Source organism: Talpa occidentalis, unplaced genomic scaffold (genome assembly GCF_014898055.3).
Source record: "Talpa occidentalis isolate TD23 unplaced genomic scaffold, MPIMG_talOcc4v2.1, whole genome shotgun sequence".
Classification (NCBI taxonomy): Eukaryota; Metazoa; Chordata; class Mammalia; order Eulipotyphla; family Talpidae; genus Talpa; species Talpa occidentalis.
Genome location: NW_026555331.1, coordinates 118,759,740 through 118,786,423, shown reverse-complemented (window position 1 = coordinate 118,786,423; position 26,684 = coordinate 118,759,740). Strand labels below are relative to the sequence as shown.

Genomic DNA, 26,684 nt, shown 5'->3' with positions numbered 1-26,684 from the left:
AGATTTTCAGAGCAATCTGATGAAAGCTTTAGCTCCCTGACTTTGAAAAGTGAGCTCTTTTCACAATAAACAATCCAAGAACTGGTTGCTAGGTGTAGAGACTTATTATTTCAGTCATCAAAGACCTCCTGTATTTTTTCCAATTAAAGTGACAGAAACTCTGAGGAGTGCCAAGACAACTGATAATGAAAAGTACTAAATCTTTTTCAAAATTGGAGCTGAATTCATAGGCATATCTGGCTCAAAGGCAAAAAAAATATTAATTTCCTTGTATATAATTAACGTAAATGTTGTCTTAAAGGAGCAAGTAATAAGATGCTCTAATAGAGGCTCCTTTTAATTTTAAAAACAAGCTTTCTGATGACTATGCTGAAAAATCTCATCTAGGCTGGTGACCTTGAGGTCATTTCTGATGAAATAATGAGACTTGTATGAGGGTCATTTTGGAAAAAAAAAATGACCTTGAAAATGGCTAAAAATTTCAAAGGGTGAAGCTTTCTTGATTTGTGGAAATTCTGACAGATAATATCTCTATTTTCTTAAAGGATACAAAGAAATGTATGAAATGAGACTCATTTACTGAAACGGTTAATGAATAACTGCTGTGTGCCAGACAACAGAAATACAATAATGGTCAAAACCAGAAACAGTCCCTGATGTGATGTGTAGGTAATAGTCACTGAAAGAGTGACTATTGGAACATGATTTTTAGAGAAAAAGATTATATAGCTTTAATACTGATTAATATATAAAACTGCATAGTGAAACATCCTTTAATAAGACTATCCTAGCTTGGTATTAATGAAATAACATAAAGTGGAATGCAGAATTACAAGTTGAGATACACATAAATATAGATAGCTTGAAAAAAATCAAGATTGCAGGACTCCAGGGCTGCAACATAGACAAAAGGAGTTAGGTTTCTTGAAGATAGGGCCTTTGAGCTAACATCTAAAGGGCTAGTAGGATTTAACTAGGCAAAAACTAGTTGTGGAGAGGGGAGTATGAGCAGAAAAAATTCCTCAAAGAGAACAATAGGCACAGTGAAATTCACAAGACCAGGGGAGGCACAGTGAGGAAAAGCTGTTTAGGAAGTAGAATTGGAAGGACCCAATGAATGAGTGGGGAATCAACGATGACTCCCAGGTTCCTTGGTTGGGCATCAGTGTAGTTATATTTATTGATACTGGGAATACAGGAACAATACAAGTTTTGAGAAATTTGCAATTTAGGAGAATTTTCATTTATGTGAAGACAATATAGAAGTAAGCTGCATATAGGTTCAGTATCAGGAACTAGGTCTGAGCTTAGGATATAGACTTTATAGTAGTTGACTGATGCATATATAGGCTGAAAAGAAAAGGAATTAAGACTAACAACTTTGGAGGCCAGGCAGAGCATTAAGTGTAAGCAAAGGTGAGTGAGACAGAATGCAAGGGAGAAAAAAAGAGGGAGAGGAGAAATATCTGAATTGTTTGCTCTTAAATGTTGTTTTATTGTGTGCCACTTTTCACAATATTTTTCAAGTGTTATTTAAGCAAATATTCTTTAAAATGTTAGACTGGTTTGCCACCAGTCTCTCTTTCACATCTAAATTTAATTTATCTTTGCAAGTGATGTTCTACTTTAGACAATGAATCCAGGTTATAGTGTATAGGTTTTATGATATCAATAAAGGTTTAAAATATATTGAAAGTGCCTGCTCTATAAAATTTCCCCTTGTCTTACAGTTTACATGCCTTTGTATTCTGCTCTTAACATACTCCCAAAATTTCCTTTACACTTTGTACTTTTATACCTGTTCAGACATGTGCATTTCTTCTATCAAAAAATATTTCATCATAACTAATTTTAAACTTTTACTCCCTTTCCCATTCTTTATGCACACTTGTAGCACAAATCTTCCAAGGTCTAGCAAGCCCCTGAATCCTAATAAAATTATACTAGCATTAATAATCTAAATGTTATTGCCTTTTGAACACACTTCCTATAAGGACCTTTGTCCTTTATGAAATACCTCTGTCTGTTATACTGGAGATGGGATGGACATTACTGTTTGTACAGCATTTTAACCTTTTTCTCTTCAGAAATCCACCATTGAGTAATTGAAAAAGGAGGATCCTACCTCCCAATGTCGAACTGTGACAAAAGCATCATCCTGAACTCTAGCAGCTAGGGTGCAGTCACGTGATCTAATCCCAGTGAATAAAATAATCTTGCTGAGGACTTTCAATCTGGAATGTTTGTCCTGAAGAGGCAGAGAGAGCTGTGAATGTCATCAAATGGCCAACAGCAGTAGTTTAATGTAGGGTCCAGTTTCCCTGGCTGGCAGTGCTAGCAGTTGTCAGAGGTCAGAGATGTTAAACAAAGTTCATTCTTTGTATTAACACTTCTTTTATTTGAAAACTACACATATATTTCATCTTATTAGTCAAACATATCCCTGGTGGTTGGTGACAACATTTTTTCATATATATAAGTTGGCCATTTTTACCTCTTCTTTGGAAAAATGTCAATTTAATGCCATATCATCCATTTTTAATTGATTTAGTACTACATTTTGCTTTGCTTTTTTCACTTTTGAATTTCAGACCTTACTTAGATGTTTTGGGGATTAATCTCTGACTAGAAATAAGGTGTGCAAATGTTTTCTCCCATTCTGTAGATGACTTTTCATTCTGTTGATTACCTTTGCCATGCAGGGGATTTTTGGTTTCTTGTAGCCTCTGTTTTTTTTTTTTTTTTTTTGTAATTAGGCCCTTAATAAATTGGGTGAGGGCTGTTCACATTGGGGAGGGCTATCTGCTTTAATTAATTTGACAATTCAGATTTCTTCCAGAAACATGCTCATGTACACACCCAGAAACACTGTTTAACTAGATATCTGGGCATTCTATGGCCCAGCCAAGTTGACACAGAAAATCAACCATTACATCTGACATTGTTTTTGATGTTTTGATGTCATAGTTATTTTAGTACAAATACTTAATGCATCTATCTCCTTTAGAAAAACCCTACTACGATAGCTTTTGGTCCATATTTGTCAACTCCAGCAACTACTAATCAATGCATTCAGTATGTTTCACAAGCCCTGTCTATGAGACAACATTTCTTTATATCATACCACAATCTTTATCTAGTATTTGTCCTAATTCTTAAAGTCATTTAGAACAAATTTCATTCCTCTATCATGGCAACTCACCATTTGTTAAAATACACTGCTTGTGTTCTCCTAGACCCTATCAGTAAAGGTCCAATATAGAGTTCATAGAAAATTCATTTTGGAATTCCACTTGGACTTGTAATTTGTAGGCCTCAATTCTGTACTTAGACAACTAATTCTGGTTTTCTCTCTATCGTAGTATCTCCCCACCATGCCTTGGTTCCCTTCAACCATTCACTGGCTATCCTTTACATACTAAAATATTTTTTGAACTTTTATTTTGCTGCCAATGAGGTTAGGTTCTGTTCCAGTATTGCTTGTCAGAAAATGTGATGGATTTAGATGATATCAAATAGATCAGAACTTTGGGGAATGTAGGTGCAGTCTGGAATGCAAACATCTCCATGGATAATCATTCAGCTCTGAACAATGGAACATTGTAGTTGTCTTTAATTCCTATCAGTGTACTGAAATGAAGCTTATACAATTACGTGTACTGCTAACCCAAAAGGGGTACAAATGGCTGTGTTATGCCATGAATCTGCTCTGCCTTAGCAAAATCTGCCAAAGCCCATCTTTCTTGATTGACCTGACCATCCCCTCTCCCAGAAGCGTCCCCTCAAACCCAAACTCCAGCTTCTCATCCTATAGTCTCAATATTTTCATGCTCATATTTAATGTATTTTGTAACCTTTGACAAGATCTTGATCAATATTTTGCTATTTTGAGGCAGCTGTGATCTGCTTTTATTCATTATTGGGAATGCTTGTCTACTATCTTTATATGATTTCTACCAATTCTATTGTTTCTGAAAAAATAAATAGGCTACATCTACTCACTAACAAAGAAGTTCAACAAAATTTAAATCTAACATGAAAAGCAAAAATACTTTTTCAGTAATTGTAAATCCATGTTGGAAGAATATAATTAATTTGATTTGGTGTTTCTGAGTTCAAATCTGAAATAAGAAGTTATAGGAGTCTACCGAGAAGAAGTATAGTCTCAAATTGTGTTTAATAGAATTAAGTCAATAACTGTAGTGATACCCAACAATAGAAAATAATAAACAATGAGAATATAGAGAATATAGAGGATGTAATTAGCTGAGATAAGAATTCCCAGGGTGGTGGTTTAGAAATTAGGCAAAATTTTAAATTAAAGAATGCAAGAATAAAAGAATAAATGAAAATAAAGTACATCTTTCTTCCTCTGTTAATGCAATACCTTAATATCCTGAGATAAATATTTTTATTCCCCCAATAGTCTTCTAATTGCTACTAAGAAAGTCTGCCTACATAAAGGAATGAGAATTTAAAGATTAAAGAATAGTGAAGGTGGGAAAAGATATATCATCTAAACTACAGAGATACGTTATAAAAAGATAAAAAAGTGTATGATGTAAAGTATCAACTGATGAGCCTCATTCAGACAAATATTTAGTATGTCAGACCCATTTGCCAAGAGGGCAGTTTCTGATACACCATTTAGCTTATTGAATGACCTGGAAAGTGTGGCAAATGAGGGTAGATCTCATGAGTTTTAAGCATATAATATGACAAACCATACATCTTTTATTGAACAGATCTACCATGAGTATGCCCATTTGTAAGACTGTGTTGCTTCTTATACCAGAGAGAAAAATCATTTTAGTTAAATTTCTGCTGTACTTGAAAACAAACTATTGCCTTGTGGGACAGTTGTATCATTTCCATTATTCTCAATAGTTTTCCATAAAGCTATATGGATAAAAAAAATGTATTGAAATGTAAGATCCAGAACCAAGAAATAAGACCAATTGAAGTATAAAATGGAGCAAGCCCAACAGGGGAAGATTTTTAGGATATGAAATAGGAATACTGTAGAGAATTGATATAGGATTTTCAATTTTCAGGAGAAAGGAAGGATAAACAAGCTAAGAATAAAGAAAGCAAATAATGGCAGTGAACTTTTGGTAGAAAACAGAACATTTGAAATACCAATAAAAAGAATATCTAAATTATAAGAGAATGAAAATATAACTGAAACTAAATAAATTTTTTAAGGAGCTAAATGTTAGGAATAAAAAAAAACTCCAAGAAGAATAAATTAAATGAAAGTTAGTACAAAAACAGGATCATAAACAGGAATGAAATATATGATATAATGGGACAAGAAAGATTTCTTTTAAAATATCTTTAATTCTGATTAATGTTTTGTTTCTAAGATGAGTGATTTAAGAATCTCTGAATGCTGACTTTTCATGAAAATAAACCAAGATATGATTTTTCATGAAAATAAACCAAGATACTGATGCATTATTTCCTCCTCAATTATAAACATAGCCTTTATAGAAAGTGGTTTGCAGTTATCACTTCTTAAGACTCCTAAGGGCAGGTTTGTAACTTAAAAAGTGAAAAAATGTCAATTATTCTCAGATTAAGAATTATAAACTTGTAAATTTTCTTTTTATTAATATATTGATTTCAACAATTTAGTAATGCACCAATAGCTTTATAGAGCTATTTTAAATCTAGCACATTCACTAGTTGCTTTGCTAAAATACCATATACAGAATTCCTGGCAAACCAAAAATGAAAAGATTATTGGGACTAAAGTACATGCAGTCTCCAACTTCATAATTGGAAATCAGTCATTTTTACTAAGTATATTTATATCTGCTTAGAATTTTTTGGGCATATAAGAACCTCAGGTTTGTCTGGGTTTGTAGAACAACTTCATAAATTAATAATTGACACAACTTAATTAAGTGCTAATTTGAATACATATCACAAAGCACTTCTAGACAGAAAATAGTTAAAATATTTTTTTAAAGATTTATTTATTTATATTTATTTACACAAGCACCAGGTATAGTCAGAAGCACGGGAGGGTGAGAGAATTCACCAGAGCCAGAGCAGGGAAGAGAACAGGCAGACTGACGAAGCACACTGCTGAGGGGAGCAGCAGGCAAGACAGGAGAGGTCTGTCGCGCCATGTGGGACCCTCGCTGGTGGCCGGGGATTGAACCAGCGCTGCAGAGGCTGCAGGCAGCCTCGCAGCCCAGCGCTCAACCGCTGTGCCCCCAGGGGAGGCCCAGTTAAAATATTTTATATAAAGAGGGCCTCTCTGGTGGCAAAAGGGGTTAAGCACCACACTATGAAGCAATCCGCAGCCTCTGCAGCACGAGTTCAATCCCCATCCAGCCAGGGAGAAACCCATATGGCGAGGCAGACTGCTCCTGTCTCACCTGCTGCTCCCCTCAGCAGTATATTTCAGTCAGTCTGCTTGTTCTGTTTCCCACTCTGTCTTTGGTGGATCCCCTCATACCCCTGACCCCCTGCATCTCTGGCCTGTACCCCAGCTCTTGTATGCATAAATAAATCTTTAAAAAATATTTTATATAAAGAGATGTATCTCATTTGCTTGGCATTTTTAAGGAATTCCATTTAGGTGAATAATCTAGCCTCTTCCTTTCAGAAGTTTGAACTTTTAAATTTTAATCACCTTTGAAGGAAATCTTTCTCAAATATTACATTTTCTGCATATAATTGAACCTTTTCTGAATAGCACAGGGTCATTATTAAGAAATCAATAATTGTACATGGTTGCAATTCTCTGTTGTCATCTGGGAGACTGATGAGTGCTCCCACCATAATAAATGACCCTAAATGACCATTTTAAAATTTCTTCTGTGTAATTTTTTTTTTAAGATTTATTTGTTTGTTTGTTTATTTATTTATACAAGCACTGGGTACAGTCAGAAGCACGGGAGGGTGAGAGAATTCACCAGAGCGGGTGTGGCAGGAGAGGTCTGTCGGGCCATGTGGGACCCTCACAGTGGCCTGGGATCAAACCAGCGCTGCAGGCAGCTTCGCAGCCCAGCGCTCAACCGCTGCGCCACCAGGGCAGGCCCTCTTCTGTATAATTTTTGTACTTTTCCCCAGTTCTCAGTCATCGTCAGGCTGTCAGTTTGCCTACTACAGGAGTCTTCATCTCTACCTCTCCTTCCCTTATATAATAAGCCTTTGTACATCCTCTTCTAATGCTTTACCATAAGTGAGACTCTTAATAAATTAATGCAGATAGGGAGAGACAGAGGAGAGTAGCTAAAGTTAGCAAAACTGCAAATACTATTTGAAAATTAATATTCCTAGACATAATTGTAGGAAATGATAGCAACTGCCCTGGTGGCAATGGGTTATACTTCACTCCCAATATAGTAATACTTGCTCATCTCCTGGGAAACCAGGTAGCTGCATCAGGAGATTTTTCTCTGTAAGTTTTATGGAGATGAAATACCCTCATCCTTAGAGAGTGAGAACGGAAATTAGAACTATTTAACTGAAATGATCTCAAGAGACCTGGCCTGGAGAAACCTTTTTGCTGCTGTGTGTTATTCAAAGGGAACAGATGCCTTTGGGAAACAGCACCCTCCAATATCAGGTCACAGAGCCAAAGGGCATCTTTCTCTAGTGAATCGCTTGGCTGATGCTGTATTAACCTCAGATATGACATGAAGATGGGGAAGAAATCAAAGCTCATTGGAAAAATTTCACTCAAGTCTTTTCCTTTTATTTACCCATTATTATAAGATTCATCTCAAGAGTTTGAGATTCCAATTTTCATTTCAGCTTATTAACTCTTTAAGTTGTGTTAAGTATTTGGGTTACCACCAGTATTCAAACATAAAATATGAACTTTTCAGATTAATCATTTTGTCCATTAGCTGCCTAGTGAAAGGAATAATACTTTCACATATAAGAAAATTTATAGCCACTTTTAAAAGGAAAAAAGAGAAAAGGTAGGAGTAGAAATCTTATTAGCAATATGTAATTAATAACTGAATAAAATTTATTTCCATTTAATTTTCATATGAATATAAGAATTTAAAAGAATATAAAACAAACACATATTCCCTCAGAGTATATTGAAAACCAGCCAGAAATGTGATTTAGCCCTCATAAATTCCAAAGATCACATGCCCACATTAATTATAATATCTTTACATTATTTTAATGAGAGAACACACATGTTAATTACTTTATGTAAAAATACTTTCTGAATTTGCATATTTTCCAATATATCCCAGTCCTTTCTCTCTCTCCTATAGACTTGGCCTCATTATTTCTGTTCAACTCTCCACTGGCTTTCTATACTAGAGGCAGAGAAATCAAGAAAATTTCGAATATTTTGGGAAAAAATGAAAAGTGCATGAACAAAAACAGAGGTTATAGGAAAGGGTAAATACCATTAATCTAATAAATATTTAGGTGGCATAATCAACAGAAATTTAGTGGAAAATATGGTTTTGTTGACCAATTGTACCAGATTTTGTGTTTGAGTAATTAAACACACCATGAATTAGTATAGGGAAGAACAGATTATGAGAAATAGTTATAGCAAGATAACAACCACATTTAAGAAAAAGTGTTATAAATACATTATATGGATATATAGCTATATATATAGCTATATATAGCTATATATAGCTATAGCTATAGCTATATATAGCTATATATAACTATATATAGCTATATATAACTATATAACTATATATAGCTATATATAACTATATAACTATATATAACTATATAACTATATATAACTATATATATAACTATATATATAACTATATAACTATATATAACTATATAGCTATAGCTATATATAAACAATCTCTGTGCCTATCTATCTATCTATCTATTGAAGAGAAATGTGTAGGGACACAAAAACAAGGACCATCAAGATTTTATCATGAGAATTAAGATAGGAACAGAACTATTACAATTATAATACAAGATTAAACTGGACAAGATTCTAAGTCCAAAATTGATGCTGGAACTCCCAAATTATTGCCCTAGAACATTTTGAATTAAGAAGTGAATGTAGGGGCCTCGCCGGTGGCGCAGCGGTTGAGCCCTGGGTTGCGAAGCTGCCCGCAGCCTCTGCAGCGCTGGTTCAATCCCCGGCTGCTCCCCGGCCACTGGAGGAGGGTCCCACATGGCGCGCAGACCTCTCCTGCCGCCCGCTGCTCCCCTCAGCAGTGTACTTCGGTCCTTCTGCCTGCTCTGCTTCCCGCTCTGGCTCTGGTGAATTCTCTCACCCTTCCGTGCTTCTGTGACTGTACCCAGTGCTTGTATGTATAAATCAATCAATCAATCAATCAATAAATCTTTAAAAAAAAAAAAAAAAAAAGAAGTGAATGTATCCCAGGGTATCAGGCTAGGGGACTCTTCTTGGGAACTAAGGAATTCCCATTGATGAGTTTAAGTTTGAGGAATTCCCATTGATGAGTTTGAGGAAGCATTCATTCATTCGATGCACATTTTCTGAATGCTCCTTAGATGCTTAGGATTTAGCAGTGAAATAAATTGTTTGACCTGTTGGAGTTTATAGTCCGTTGTGCAGATACTGAAAATAACTAAATAGATATAAAATATATTTTCATTTATATTAAGAATAACAAAGAAAATGAAAATTTGAGGAAGGGGGATGCTGAATATAAGGTAAATGGGAAAAATATAATTTTCAGTTATAGTAAACACATTAAAAAAAAGTAATCAGAGGAAGAAGGCGAGGAATCAGCAGATGCAATTTTGGATAAGGTTTTAGGTCAGATAAGAGTTTCCTGATGACTCTTAGATTCACAGATAAACATCATAAAGAGAGAAAAAGGAACATGTGGATACTGGAAGAAGAACAGCACAAGAAAATGAAATAATAAATTGAAATCACAGGCAGTATAGAAAGGTGATTTTTCTGTTCTAGGAACAGAAATGAGACCAGCATGGCTAAAATAGCTGAGGACTCTATAAGTAAATTTTATTTTGTTATAATAATAAATATCAATTTTTGCTTTTACTAGTCCCCAAAAATGTTTTATACAATAAAGCTTTTAAGAAATAACTTTCGTGGAAGTAGTCCTATATAGACAAAATATGTTGACCATCTGATCCTAATTGTATCTAGTTGTTACATACAGATATAGTGAATAACAGATATAAAAATTGATTATTATTCAAAGGGATCCAATGGCTTCAGTGTATCAGTTTAAACTAGTTTTATGAATGACTTTCCACAATAGAGTTTCTAAGCTAGCAATGAGGATGGTCTTTCAGGAGTGTGAATCTTCTACAATATGGTTGCTAATAAACACAGGTCAGTAGGGTATTTTTGAGAACTATTTTTTTATTTTTAGTCAAGCCATTCACTGTACTTTACAGTATGATTGGTGGAATCCTCAAAGTTTCAGATTTTTTTTTTGTGCGCAATCTGAAAGTTACATTTCATAAAAACAGTCCCTAAACCCATTCACATTTATGGTAGCTTTGTTAGAAACTGAGGTCAATGTTGTCCTGAAGTAAAGCAGTTATTCAGCAATAAAAAAAAAAAAATGAATGCTCTGCTCTTTCTATTTTTGATGATTTCTATTCCAACTGAAGTAAGTGGCAGATCTCTGATCAAGAAGATTCCAGACTCTCCTGACTCAAGTCAGGAGTATAGAAGATATAAGTACACAGTGATTCAGGAAGTATTATTTTTCAGATTTGAAATTCAGATACAAAAAATGACTTTTGTATAGCAGGATGTCAGGATGTACTTTTCAAATAACTGATGTGTCTCTATGGAAAAACTTTGACAGGAAAGGGACATTAAACTTTTCCTTTAGAAAAGTCTCTATGTCTAATCTAAGATCTAATGTGTAAGATTCATTGATCAATATGGTGATATTTTTTCAGAGAAATGTAAAAATATTGTAATCAATTTGATCAATATTCTATTGTGTACTTTCAATGGAATGAATCAATTTACTTTCGTTGAAAGCCAAGGAGTTATCAATTCCAGAAAATACATCAATGTATACTCATTGCCGTGGCAACACACATAATTGTGAAGTATTTATTATCAATATTATCAGCTTTGTCAACTCAAAAAAAAAAATCAGAGGGTTTGCATATAGTCACCCAATCAGTAATAACAAATAGGTTTTGCTGTTGAAACAGTGGAGAGATGTGGAACAAGAATTTTCAAAGTCATGTGGATCATGATACTTTTTAAGATGAGATCTCTAGTTGTTTCAGATAAAAATTTATGATATATGTATAGAAGTTAGAAAATCATTGTAACTAAATACACAAGCTTGAGAGAAGTGAATTAAACTGTTAACGCTACAGATTCAGATCCTTAGGTATTATTAGAATTATTCTGGATTGTGAGAGTGTCAAAGAAGTATGTCTTATGCCCACAGACACTGGTTTAATTTAATGATATACTCCAAAAAGGTTGCTCCTGTTCTTTAAGTTACAACCGAAGAAAAACAGCAAACTGTTTAATGTTGCAATTTAAGATATTTCATATTCCTTGATTTTAGTATTTAAGTCATAAACATATGATTAAGTTAATTAATTACTTGGTTAATTTGTTCTAGTCCTTGTCTGGAAGAAAAAGTACTTAGGAATATGGGTTGGCATTGTATATTTCAGAAAAGGCTGGACTTGCAAAAAGGGAATACTATCACATTGTAATGCGCAATAACAAACTTTCCCTGTTAGTGCCTTACACAGGGGCAAAGCAACATGCAAAAATCACATAATCACACTCTTTGTTAATAACTCTGAATGCATATTGAATCATTTACCAAAAAAAGAAGAGAAAAGCAGATATTATAAGATCTCAAAATTGTGTAAAGCTTTACTGATTGTGTTTTTCTCCAAGTGATCAAACACACTGAATTTTATGTGCAAAAACTCAGTGTTCCTAAAATGGATACCCAAATGGATAGCCGGAAATCTTATAAAACAAGAGTATTGCTAAAAAAGAAGCAAGGATCAATGATGTTACAATCTGGATATGTAGTAACAGCTGGACTTTCAACAGCAGGTTCTAAGAATCTACTGCTGTCATGAAGGTTCTTATTTAGTAAGGTTTCTCCTTTAATAGAGTCGAAGGGAAAGATAAAAAATGAAATTTATTTCATTTTGGTCTCCTGGAATCACAATAATCTTCGCATTTATCTGCCCTTCTGGAAATTTTATATACAATTCAGTGGGCTGGAGGAAGAATGGTTTCACAGGACTATTTATTGTGTCAATAATGACTTTCCTTTGGATTGAGTATCTTTTTACCAATGAACATTATCTTTATTGGGAATGTAGATTCAAAATTTCCATGATACAGGCATCAGGGTCATTCCAAAAATAAAGTTGATTTTGTATGAATTTCTCATATCTCTTGTCTCATCACAGGAGTGCTCAGCTCATTTTCCTGGAAACTCACTTGTCTTAATAGTTAATTTTTATAGGATTTTATGTGCTAATCCAGAAAGTCCAGTGCTCTTCTTTGTGCGGATGTGAGAAAACTTGAATTTCACAGTCCTTATAATAAAATTGTTTAAGAATTTAGGTCAGATGTTTGTGGTAGGCTCAAATCCATACATATTGGGATAAATTACTAGGAGAAGCCACAGTGTGAAAGTGAGAGCCATATCAATACTGTGTTCTGTCAGATCCTCAAATAACCTGGTAATCTTGATTTTGTTCTTTTAAAAAAGCAGAACAATATTACAAGTGGACTTAAATTCTTTTATAGCAAACATTTAACTTTAGGATCAGTGATTTCTTCTGTAGTTGGAAAAATAGCATTGATTTACTTTAAAAGGACAACAGCAAAATATAGTAGTGGCAATTACAATAGAAGTGCTTCTCTGAAACATGACTGTGGTTGCTATCAGTAGATGAATTAAATTAAGCTAATACAGATACAGCTCAGGGAACACGGGGTAGTTAACTTTGACATTTAGAACAAACGTTGAGACAGACAACTGGTGTGAGTAGTGAGTGAAACCGTGAATGTAACATTTCAGCCAACTGGAAAGTCAAGCAGGATTCAAGGGATATTACAGCAATAAGGACAGTGACCCAAGCTACTGCTTCCTCCCTCATACCTAGAGCACTTAACCTTTAAATTGCCAGATCTACTCATTTAATTTCACCTCTTGGTGTCTTACTTACACCTAAATGTGATCTTAAGCCCAAAGAAATTATCTGCATTCATGCAAAGAGCTCTATGACCTGTGCTCTGTGCGCTGCACTTTACATGACATATACACTTTCAATCCTGACATGAAGTTTCATACTGCTTGTTGTTCATATTGTTTGAGATTATTTCAAGCTACGCCTTTTTCTATTAATTTCAAACTTAATTCAAAATGACAAGGTAAGGATGACATCATCCAAGACATGGAAAAATTTATTTACTGACACTTGATGGTCACAATTATAGTCAAGTCCTCGGGACTTTTAAATTCAAGGCCATTCAGGCAGCAGTCCTGCCCACCTGTGACTATGCAGGTGCTTCAATTCACCTACTCTCTCTCCCTCCTCAAGGCAGCAGCCTTCCTGCTGACCTGTACCATGTCAGGGCTTCTCCTCACTGACCTCCCTCAGCAGAGGCAGCTCTCCTGAAGGCCACTTCCCTGTGACCATGCAGGCCCCTCTCAGCAAACCTGTCCCTTTGGGGGCAGCTCTTCCTGCCCGCTTGTGTCTGTGCAAGTGTCCTTTACTTTTCTGTCCCTTTTCTGCTTCTTTTAAATATATAAAAAAAATTCAAGGCCATTTAGCTTCTGTTCTATAGCAAACTGAGTTGGGTTCAGATTGGGTGGGGGGTACTATAGAAAAAGGCTTTAAGAATCTGCTAAAATTCTGCCTCATGGCATAATGGTAGGTGGTGCCTTGAGGTCTTCTTTGTAGTCTAGTAACAAAATTACTCTTTTTTTAGCAAAGACTTTGAGCCAATTTCTAAGAGGATGATCTACAATTCAGGATAGTCTATCTGGTTTCGAATCAAATGCAAATTCAATTTTGGTTATACCTATCTCCCAAAATAAAAAAAAAAAAGGAATCAAAAAAGAAAAATATGTATACATATGAAAATGCTTAAAAACATTTTCTTCCTCATAACTACTTTTCAGGTGAATATTTCCTGCTCTAGCCTTAGTGGTAGAGGTGAACTAAGGAGCATTCATTATAAGATTGATTTTCTCAATGATGAGTAGCTTAACTGTTTGAATTGTAGAGGATTTCCTTGGTCTTTGCTAATAAAAAAAAAAGGGGGGTTTCCAATCCTGACAAGAAATGCACCAAATTGGAAAGCATTTAGAAGAAACAGGGGCTATAATCCCTACTTGTAGTTACATTAGCAGCCCTGACGTCCTTGATTACAGGTTGAAATCAGTCAAAGACTGTGCGTGGTTAACAGGGCTGTAACCTTAATGCTAAGAGTAATTCAGTTTCTTCTTATTTTCTCTAGTGGATTCTCAGAATGTCAGAGTTGAACTTACTAATCTTGCTAAGGGCTCTAAAGAGTACTAAGAAGGAATGAGAATGTTCTAGCAAGGGGGAAGGAAGGGAACAATGGTTACAACACTGCAGACGAGGGAACACATGACACAGAGAAACTGGGCTTTTACAAAAGAGGCCTTATGGGGCATTGATATCATGGAAGTTTCACAAATTGGAAAAATAGGCTTTCTTTGTCTAGTTGAGTAGCATATGATTGTTACTCACTGCATTCTTAAAGTATCAACAGGACAAAAGTTATTCCCTAGAATTCCTTGAAAAATAGCACATTAAATGGTAGCCCTGAGTCTAGAGCTTATGATCAATCCTGAAAAACTAGCAGTGATTTTTACTAGAATGTCAATCCTACTAGTTCTTCAGTTCTAACTGTAGGAAAATCTTTAGATCCTGAGATTTAAGAATGCTTCCTCAGTGTCTGCTCAGATAGTTCTCTGCCTTGATAAAAGAGATTCTTATTTAAGTACACAATGGGTATTTGTAAACAATGATATTGATTCCTAAAAGTCATATAGGTCAAGCAGACTTATTATTCAAGATCAATTGTATGTACATTGAGGTGATTAACAAGTTGTCATAAAACTCATAAGAAAATATACCACAACATTTATTATTTACTCTTTTTTTTTAAGATTTATTTATTTATTTATACAAGCACTGGGTACAGTCAGAGGCACGGCAGGATGAGAGAATTCGCCAGAGCCAGAGCGGAGAGTAGAACAGGCAGAGTGACGAAGTACACTGCTGAGGGGTGCAGCGGGCGGCAGGAGAGGTCTGCGCGCCATGTGGAGGCCCTACTCTGACTTTTTTGATGTAATTCTTTTCTATGATTTATAGAGACAGGTATTTTTTCAGAAATAATTTAAGCCAGTTTACATTATCAACATAGCCTCTTTAAAATACTCAAGAAATTTTTACTGTCATTTTTAACAACATGAAGAAGAAACAACACGCACGCACAAAACCATTTCTCTTTTCTGGGTATTTTTGTCTATTTCCTAGAAAAGTATAATAAATGATTAATTGCCTGAGTTGTAACGGATGGTTGGTGGACCTCAGAAGGTTCATGGGCTGTGCAGCAATTTATATATTATGATTTTTGTTTTGATTAATATCACTATTAATGGTAGTTCAATAAAACCAGATAAACTTTGGATAAGTAATAACAAAATACATTCACAAAGAGTTGCACATATAATAATATTACTAGTTGTTAATATTTTGTAAATATAGGATTGCTCACCTCTTGTCACCATAGCACACTCACCCCCAAAGCACCCATAATCTACCCCCATAGTCCACTGCTCTCTCTCTCCACTTTGTTCATGCCATTTTCCTTTCCACCTACACCTCTGGGGGCCTTAGTACTATGGATAGGTTTCAAAAGTTAGTTTTTAAGTTTGACTTTATTTGACCCTTTGATGGCTTCTCTATATTCCACACATAAGTGACACCATCTGGTATTTGTCCTTCTCCTTCTGACTTATTTCACTAAGCATAATTCCTTCCTGCTCCAGCCATGTTGCCACAAATGGCTTTTTATTATTTAAAAATTCCTCATGCATATATATATATATATATATATATATAATTTTGCTAGACATAACCAATATGCATATTGATGTTACTTAAACATATAAATGCATCATATCAATGTGTTGTTACTTATCAATGCTATCATTTACCTTTTACAGCTGAGACTCCTGAGGTTTAGCGATGTTACAGTGGTTAAATAATAAAGCCAGGTTTGAAACAGGTAGATTCTGGCTTATGTTACAGTGCTTCTTCCAAAGGAGCATACTTTCCTCATTCAAGGTTGTAGTTTCATCTTTTGTTTACCTATTTGACTTGTATATACAAGGATACTTGCTATTGTAGTAGAACTTTGGAGTTTATCCACACATCATATTTTTCTATATAATTTTTCATCAGAAAACAGTGAAGGTAAGTAAAATGGAGAAAACCACACAGGGATAATGACAGGACTGGAACCTCAGTCCTGGGTGCTTCTAGAAGCTACCTAGAGATGAAGACAATAGATCTGGAAGATGACAGTTTAGCCCTTGGGAGACAATCACAAGGATACTTCGGTGGATAGGCATATACACATACATACGTTTCTCTTGTATTTTAAGAGTAGAATTAATCCGGACACATTTTTAAGTTTTCTTTAGGAAATATGTTTCTAAAATGATGGTTTGGAAGCTCTCACAAAAAAATAAAAAAGCAGTAACACATTTGTAACCTGGTGTATTGATGCATTGATGAAACAAGAAATAGATTTAGCTTTAAGTTTACCTACCTTCATAAGTCCCACTTTCTAGGAGAGCCCCACTTTTCTCCAGTTCCATAAAATCTTCAACAGTGATGAAAATATAGTCCACTCCAGGGACCTCACCCTCCTTATGTGGCCTTGTGGTGCCTGAATAAGAAAATTAAAAACAATAAGACTATGTGACTTGTTGAACTTTAGATGCACCACTATACTTCTGAATATTCAATAATACTTGTTTGTACATCTTGCAAGTTGGCAGTTTGCATTTGTCCTTCTGTTTGTTTGGCAACAGAAAATAGCAGGGGGTAAAGATTAAAGTAAATATACAAAGCATTTTTCTTCATCAAGCTTACAAAGAGTTCATTGCCATGGAAAGTGGCTGCATCGATTTTTCAGTGAAAAATGTAGCCCATGTGGTCTTTTTGAAGAGGTGGTTTGAATATTGGGCCAGGAGTCTGCTAGCTCAGGAATTTACATATCTCACTCCCATGAATGGACCTCTATTGTTCTGTAGACCGCTTTGCTATGACATAAAATACAATGGAATATACACATGTGGGGAAAATTTCACTTTATAATTTCATGCTCTTTTTGGTGGTGGGGAACTGTTGATTTTCCATTTGTTAATCTTGCACCAAAGAGTAGCCCATACTTGATTTAAAGGGTCACAAAATACAATTATTTTAAATTTAAATAATTAAAAGTGAGTAATAATTATGATTTAGTAATTATGATGCTAGTAACATAGTATCAGAACAGGAGGAATTTTTCTTTGACCCCATCACAAATGTTCTCCAATACCTCACTTACATAGTCTCCCTCCTTCTAGCCCTCCCTTCTTCCCTGCCCTCTCCCTCTGTGCTCATTAATTGGGAAGTCACAATTCAGAACACACTCCAGGGCTTAGTGCTTAGGTCCAATGCTCCTACTTCCTGCATCACTTACAGAGTAAATGGAGTGTCTATGGGGCAAGGTGACAGAGCATCAACCTGAGGCTCAGCACAGTCCCACTGGAGAACACAGGGTTGTTGACCTGCTGCCCAGTTTGTGAGGCAGGAGCCAAGATAGAGACATATTAAAAGCTGTGGGCTTGTTTTCTGGTGTGCTTCCTTCCCTGAGATGTCCTAAGTGTCTCCGCTTTTTTTCTTTTTTTTTTTAAGATTTATTTATTTATGCATATAAGAACTGGGGTACATTTTTTCATATTCCTGTTGGCCATTTGCATTTCCTCTTTGGAGAAGTTTTTTTTTTTAGTTCTTCTGCCCATTTTTTGCCTGGATTATTTACTCTGTTTTTGTTGAGTCTCATCAGCTCTTTGTAGATTTTTGTCATCAGTCCTTTATCATTAGTGTTGAGTGCAAAAATTTTCTCCCAGTTGGTGGGGTGTCTCTTTGTTTTAGTTACTTCTCTTTTGCTGTACAGAGCTCTTTAATTTGATGTAGTCCCAGCTGTTTATCTTTGCCTTCACTATCACTGCTTTGGGTGATGTGTCTGTAAAGATATTACTGAGTTGTAGGTCATGTAGAGTTTCGTCTATATTTCCTTCTATATATTTGATGGTTTCAGGCCTTATGTCTAGTTCTTTATCCACTTGTAATCAGGGAAATGCAAATCAAAACTACAATGCGATACCATGTTACACCAGTTAGAATGGCACATATTAAAAAAACTAGCAACAAATGTTGGCGAGGATGTGAAGAAAAATGAACTCTCTTGCACTGCTGGTGGGAGTGCAATCTGGCCCAACCACTATGGAAAGTTGTATGGAGATTCCTCAACCTGATAAAGATGGAGCTTCCATATGATCCAGCAATTCTACTCCTAGGTATTTACCCAAAGGACACAGAAACATTAATTCAAAAAGGCACCTGCACCCCTATGTTTATAGCAGCACTATTTACAATAGCTAAGCTATGGAAACAACCCAAATGCCCCAAAATAGATGCCTGGATCAAGAAGATGTGGTCCATATACACAATGGAATATTACTCAGCAATAAAAATGATAAACTCATGCAATTTGCAGCAACATGGATGGAGCTGGAAGGGATCATGCACAGTGAAATAAGCCGGAAAGAAAAAGAAAAATACCAGATGGTCTCACTCATAGCAGGAATTTAGAAAACCTAAATAAGGGACCGGGAAAAAGACTAATTATAATAAAGTAAAAATCGAGGGAGTAGGATCAAAACAAGAGGGGGTGGGAATTGTATGGGGACTAAGATGCATACATTGTGCAAAAATGAAAAATGAGGGCCTCCCCGGTGGCGCAGCAGTTGAGCGCTGGGCTGCGAAGCTGCCTGCAGCCTCTGCAGTGCCAGTTCGGTCTCCCCAGCCACCGGCAAGGGTCCCACATGGCATGCAGACCTCTCCTGTAGCGCCAGTTGCTCCCCTCAGCAGTGTCCTCCATCTGTTTGCCTGCTCTGCTCCCCGCTCTGGCTCTGGTGAATTCTCTCACCCTCCCGCACTTCTGACTGTACCCAGTGCTTGTATAAATAAATAAATCTTTTAAAAAAAATGAAAAATGATGTAAAAATATATATAAAATTAAAAAAAATTAAAAATATATATAAAGAATTGGGGTACAGGCCAGAGGTGTGGGGGGTGAGAGGATTTACCAGAGACAAAGTGGGAAGGAAAACAGGAAGATTGATTGAAATGCCCTGCTGAGGAGAGCGGCAGGCTTGGTAGGAGAGGTCTGCTGGGCCATGTGGGTTGCTCCCTGGCTGGGGATCGAACTTGTGCTGCAGTGGTTGTGGATGGTTTCATAGGTTGCATCTTAACCTCCTTGCATCACCAGGGAGGCCCCTTCTCTTTTTTCTACATCACCTACTTAACATATTTTTCCTGGTCATATAGGAATTTCTACAATGAATACAAGCCAATTGTATGTAGACATATAGAAGGAAATATATTTAAAAAGTAATAGGGCATTATTACTCTTCATATTAAAATCTACATATTCTCTACATATTAAATAGAAAGTATTTGAAATCCTTAAATTTTACTTTTATTCCCCCAAATCTTTATCAACAATGCCATGGAAATATCCAGTAAGTTCTTTTGATGTATTAGAATTCAATTTGGATTGAAAAGGAGAAGCAAAAATTAATATCAGAATATAATATGTACTATGTAAATTGATTTTTGGTAATAATTTCCATTGAAAAAATTCTTAAAGATGTTAAGACATTGTTTTCTAAAATTACATTATACAAACCTTCTTAGGGGTTATAAAACGATTTTTTTCATATCATATTTAATGATTTTCTCCTGAATTTATTTCATTTTGTTTAACTGAGCCAGTTTGCAATGTTTTCTACTGCTTTTATGCTGTAAAATATAAACCTCCCATACCTAGTGTACATAATATTGTCAAATTAATGTTTCTATGTGAATCTTAACTTTTAATATCCTGACTTTCATGTGCTTAACTCGCATGAATTAAAAGTGCATTAACATGCTTTTTGAAAATCAGTTTGTTTTCCTGTTTATTTGGAACATACTCTGATCATTAAGAAAACTCATATAACAAAGATTCAATTTTCCTTCCTAATTTATCTGTTTATTTCAGAAGCTACACACTTTAATAAACTGCTTGCAGTACCATAAAGCGTTCCCAACACATTGGGACCCCAGGCTTGATGACTATTTCCAGGCTGCTGACTTGACCTCAATGACTACTCTTTACCAAATTCTAGTGAACATGTGTGTGGTTGTGTTCTTCTTGGGGGGACAATCAAGTCTTTGTTTCACTGCGAAGTGTTCTTTCTCCACGTTACACCTCAGGCCAAAGTGATTGAGTTCTTGCCTCTGGGATGCAGACCCCTCAGTGTTTGTCTCACTGTTATTGACGAACAGGTTGATACCAGGCGCCTACTTGGATGGGAACTTTCCTACCTCCTTGTTACTTGAAGAATTTCCATACTGGAATCTCAAATGCTATAATTCCCATCTTTGCAACAATTTCCTATCCTCTTTTCTCATCCAGTTCTTTCTAATTATTATTTCCAGGCTCTTTACCTTTTCTAATTTCCCAGATGTTTCCCAAATTTGGCTTCATTAACCTTCCTGCCAAGGGACTGGGAACAATTCAATCTTTTTTCCTTTAGTTCTACTTCAACATTTCCTTACTGTTAAGTTTTCAAATTCACTGCTACATATTTCATGTACAGTTGCTACAGAAAACCATGACCTCTCACTGACCAGGAACACTGCAAATTCAGGTTATTATCATTTTGATTCTACTAATGCTAATTCTTTTATATGTGTCTTCTTCCCTCTCTGACACAGCCCACCATTTTCTAATACTTAAAAGCTTTGAATTTCACCAGAGAACATCAATATATTCTCTCTTTGTTGAAGTAGAAGGTAATCTGAAATCAAATCTCTAAAGTTTCCTAATTTCCAATTCCCTCTTCTGCATTATCCTCACTTTTAGTTGGAATCATATTAATCCTCTCTCTTCTGCCATCTTTCAAAGTTTAGTCTTTGTTTCTTACCAAAGTTATATATACAGATATTTTAAATATTCCAACAATTCTACAAAGTTTTGTTATTTAAAAAAAAACTGACTCTCATTTTCCTCCTCCCTCCAGATCTACCTTCCCTTTATCTAGAAGCAAATACTTTCACCCTTTTGGCTGATTCTTTTGCTTTACTATTGCTATTTTTTCAGCATTGCTTATAAGCTCTAGACTCAGGGCCACTATTGAATAATAATATATGATTACAAAATAATTATATATTTATTATTATTATATTTGTATACTACACACACATATATATATGCACAATGTCTCTTGTTTTTTACTTTAGTCATTATATCTTGATTTCCTGGTAAAGAAAATGAAGATTTACCTTTTTTGGGGTCCATACTTCTACTATCTATAAAACTTCACTTCCTCTTTCTTTTCTTTTCCCATTCTTACAACAAATTGCATCAGATAACTAATGTTTACAATAATACTATGTAAATCTATTCCCAGCTGATTCTTGCAGTACACTCACTGAATTTTTCTTTCTTATATAATTTTTTGTTTACTCTAGATTTAATATTTTCACTTTCAATTTCCCACACATTAATTGTTAATTCATTCAATAACCTAACTTTCTCCTTGTGCATAAATCTTCTCTCAAGTTAAATCAACTGGAGAAATCTCTCCTGGAATATTCTGACTGCTCCAATTTGTAGCAGTCGGCTTACCACACAGTCACCCTCCTCGCATGATTTTTGTCATCCTGGAGAGTCACTTTGTCTCTTCCCTGTGTTATATTCTTTCTATTTTTGTGGTCTATTCTCTCATTTTGGCAGAGCAAATCTGTCACTTCTCTGTGAAAGGTTGCATGGAACTACATTTTTTGGGGGCTTTGCATGTTAGAAAATCTCTTTATTCCACCTTCACAGTTGACAAATCTGATGGAGCATTTAAAGAAAATATCATAATAAAAACACCTTCTCCATCTTTCTGCACCGTTCTTTCCATCATGTATGCTTTGAAACTTTCCCTCAGAGTCATATTTGAGATCTCCTTTACTCTTTTATGTCGTCTCCACATATCTGGTAAATTCTATGTCCTATAACTCCTCAATGGCATCCTTTCCATTTATAATATGTCCACTCCAAACACTGCCCTCCTGAATCAGACAATGGTTATGTCATTGGAAGGTCTTCCTCCCTTTATAGTTTACCCCTTTCTTCCTTCATTAGCCCTGGTAAAGCAGGATACTGATCACATAAGCCTTCTGAGAGGGTTATCTGTTCATTCCCTTGCCAAGAAACTTGATTGAGAAAGGGAGGGAGAGGAAAATAGAGTTAAAGAATATCAGAAAAAGCTCAGATTCTATTATTGACAATAAAAGGGAACCTTCATGGAATGCCAAGTTGTAGAGTCTAAGTGGATTTGTCTTGATGGGACATACAGAGGACATAGTTTAACAATTTTCTGCTTAAGAACTATCTTTCTTTCTTGCCTTCCATGTGTCATTCTCTTTTCCTTTCAGACTAAATTTTCCGCCATTAGAATTGCTCTTTGATAAAAGAGATAAAAGAGATAAAAGAGACAATCTCTTAATGTGTGCTATAGTAGATAAGAATCTGATCCTTGGGCCTCCCTGGTAGCTGAAGGAGTTAAGACACAACCTATAGCTGTTTGCAGCCTTTGCAGCACGAGTTCGAACCCCGGCCGGCCAAGGAGCAACCCACATGACGCAGCAGACCTCTCCTGCCTCACCCGCTGCTCCCCTCAACAGTGTATTTCAGTCGGTCTGCCTGTTCTGCTCCCCGCTCTGTCTCTGGTGCATCCTCTCACCCCGATACCCCCGCACATCTGGCCTGTGCCCCAGCTTTTGTATGCATAAATAAATAAATCTTTAAAAAAAAAAAAGAACCTGATCCTTGGAATCACACTGGGCTTGTTGGAGCTCTGTCATTACCTTAAATGAGGTACTTTCCCTCTATAAACTCTAGTTTTGTTATCTGTAAAATGGATGTGAGCAACATCTTCAATGGACTGATTTAAAAAGTAAATAAATGAGATAATCCAGATAAGGTGCTTAAAATATGTAAAATGAATTAAGTACTCAAAAATCACTAGATGTTAAAGTATTGTTATTAAGAACAAAGATGATATCATGGATAGTTTTTTCTCCCATGGATTCTTGCTACAAATATTAATTGAGCACTTATATGTTACATGCTAAGCACTATTCAAGATACCTGAAAAATATTTTTGAATAACACAGAATAGGGCCCCTTTTTCATGGCCATGTCATCCATGGATCCCTATGTAATGTTTAAGTTACACAGTATGCTACGAAGAATTAAATCCTATTAGTTGACCACAAATCAAGTCATTAACACTAGAGACTGCTTAATGGGTCAATACCTGAGATTTCTAACTGTATGCTTAGACAACACAGAGCAAAAATGTGAAGAGAATTAGAAAGATTGTCAAGAACCTGGAAGGAAGTTGAGATCTACAACAATTGTGGGCTTATGATTTCTTAGGGGTAAATGGCAGTTTGGTGGGAAAGCTCTGGAGGCAACAGGAGATCCACAAAAAGACTGGTTATAGGGTTTGTGGTTTTGTTATAAGTTTTGGAATCTCTAAATTTTTAAAGAGAAATATAACTTAGTCTGCATACTTTTTGGCCTAGCTTACATCAGTTGGCTTACACATTTCTGCTCTTACAGGTATTTTTGAACTTTCAAGGTTATTTTAATAGGGCTGATAAATATGACAGTGCCTGGTGGGTTCTGATGACTGATGTATGTGCATGCACACACATGTGTACATATATTACCCCTCTTTATTTATTTGTGCATACAAGAGCCAGGGCACAGTCCAGAGATGCAGGGGGTGGGAAGATTCAACAGAGACAGAGTGGGGAACAAAACAGGCAGACTGTCAGAGGTACACTGCTGAGGGGAACAGCAGGTGAGACAGAGAGGTGTGCTGAGCCATGTGGGTTGCTCCCTGGCTGGCCAAAAATTGAACTTGTACTGCAGTGGCTGCGGATTGCCTCACAGTGCCTTGCGCCATGAGGGAGGCCATACCCCTCTTATTTATGTATGTATGTATGTATGTATTTATTTATTTATTCATTCATTCGTTCATTCATTCATACACAAGCTGGGGTATAGGCCAGAGGTAGTGGGGGTGAGAGGATTCACCAGAGACAGAGTGGGGAACAGAACAGGCAGACTGACTGAGGTACACTGCTGAGAGGAGCAGCAGGCGAGTTAGGAGAGGTCTGCTGCGCCATGTGGGCTGCTCCCTGGCTGGCCAAAAATCGAACTTGTGCTGCAGTGGCTGCGGATTTTTCATAAGTTGCGTCTTATCCCTTGTGCCACCAGGGAGGTCCCTACCTACCCCTCATTTTTAAAAAGAAAATTAAAAAAAAAATAAAGAAGCATGGTATGGCACAAGGTTCTTGGAAATAAAATTCAGAACATCTACATTCAATTTTTGTTTTAATATTTTAATTATATGTTCCTAGGTTAAAATATCATTTAGTTGATCACCAGTTTTCTTATTATAAATGAAGTAAATAATAGATATGAAAGATTATTATAAAAAGTGTGTAGGCAATGAAAATAATACTATAGCAACATGATTGCATTCCTCTTTAGTAATACTAATATTACTAGTAAGAATAATACAATTCTAATAATTGATGCTATCTTATTTTAAGACTATATATATCAAAGCTTTATTATTTTTAATGTTAATAATTATGAACATTTATTAAGCACCAAGAGTATACTGTAATGGTTTCTATACAAACCGTAATTACCAACATAGTGTCCTTGTACTGAGTTTACATTCTAAGATGAAATGCTGTAAGATGAAATTTACAAGAATGCTGTAAATCTACTTCAAAATTCATTATCTCAGAAATGACAATTTTGGCAAATAAGTAAAGCAAAATGACCTATCATTTCAGGTACAAAGTTAAAAATGCTTTGAACATTATCCAAAGAATGCTTTGACTTGTACCCAGACATTTTCCCTATTATATTATACTTGATAAGAAAACACCTAGAAACTCAGTAAGAACAATAAATTACTTCAAATTATCTTACAGGACTTTAATTGGAGAGATGCTTACTAACCTGAGTTTTTCCCATATCAAGGAAAAGCTCATGAAAAATATTATGAATCAAGCCAAGTTTGTCTTCTGTTACTTACAACCTTTCAATTACTTCCTCCTTCCTTACATAAAAAGGCCCCAATGATACCCATTTGAAGGAAGTAAGTACTAAATCTAGATAAAATACTCTCAAGTAATAATCACCATTTTAAATGAATTAATTTTATTCAAATTAAGATTTCTTTAAAAGAAAAAGTTATTATTCCTAACAATATGGGCTGCTATTATTATCTGCATGGAAGGAAATGTAAATTGAAATATAAATCCACTCTCTTTGCTTCCCTGCTAAGATGTCAGACACAGTGGTTTAGTCATTACTTAAAAGCGTCCTTTGTCTTTTGTTAGAGAGACAGGTAAGATAAGCAGAGCCTATGGACTAGGTTGCAAGATTTTTGCCATTTGCAGAATCATTTGAAAAGTGTGAAAGTTAACATAAAACCTAATTTTTTTGTAATTTAATATTATTCACAGACATAGGACCTTCAAAAACAATAGCCAGAAAGTAGGATTGTAGATCTGTGTATCCAGAAAAAAAAAAAAAATAGTAGTTGGCGTTAAGTTAGATGGGACCACAAGAAGAAAAGAACTGGTGACTCTTTCCTTTTGAAAGAAATACAATTCTAAACATAAGGCAAATAATGTGAAATGTAGTGAAGTCTTGTGCAATGCTAATTTGTAGCTCAAAGTAATTAATATCTAGACTGGAGAAACAGTTAAATTGAATTTCCTGCAGCAGTTACTTACCTTATTTTTATGCTGAAATAATTATGACTGCATTCCCAACTCTAAAGATTATGAATAGAGAGATGACAGTGAAGCAAGTCTCAACAGTAATAATGCAGCATTAGAAATAGGGTGTAAGCTGGGAAGAATAGGAGGGAATACAAATGATTCAGCATATGGCTAAAGGTGAATTGCACCTTCTTTTATTGTTCTTCCATATTTGGGTCTGACTTCCTAAATAGTATATAGGAAAATCCAAAATAAATTTTATTTGTCCAAATTATGTTTTATATATTTGATTCTTATTATGGCTTCTGGATCCTCAGAAGAAATAAATAGAACTGAAATGGAGGAAATGCTACTAAGCTTTGTCTTTGCTTCATTTCTTTAAAAAATCAACTTATTTAATAATTGCTAAATTAAGTACTGCATAAATAACACCTCCCTCATGAGTCAATGAAGGCATACAGTGCTTCTGCTCAAAAGACACATCTGAAGAGAATGAATTTGCTCCCAAATGGTTAGCTTATTATTGA

The 26,684-nt window shown here is 35.4% G+C and overlaps 1 protein-coding gene across 1 annotated transcript in view; it reads right to left on the bottom strand.

Moving 5' to 3' along the window:
• Positions 1–26,684, bottom strand: part of MAGI2 (membrane associated guanylate kinase, WW and PDZ domain containing 2) — a 1,147,386-nt gene that overhangs the window by 484,665 nt on the left and 636,037 nt on the right. The window contains 1 exon segment of the mRNA XM_054692500.1: positions 16,799–16,918. Coding sequence (XP_054548475.1) covers positions 16,799–16,918 — 120 coding nt within the window.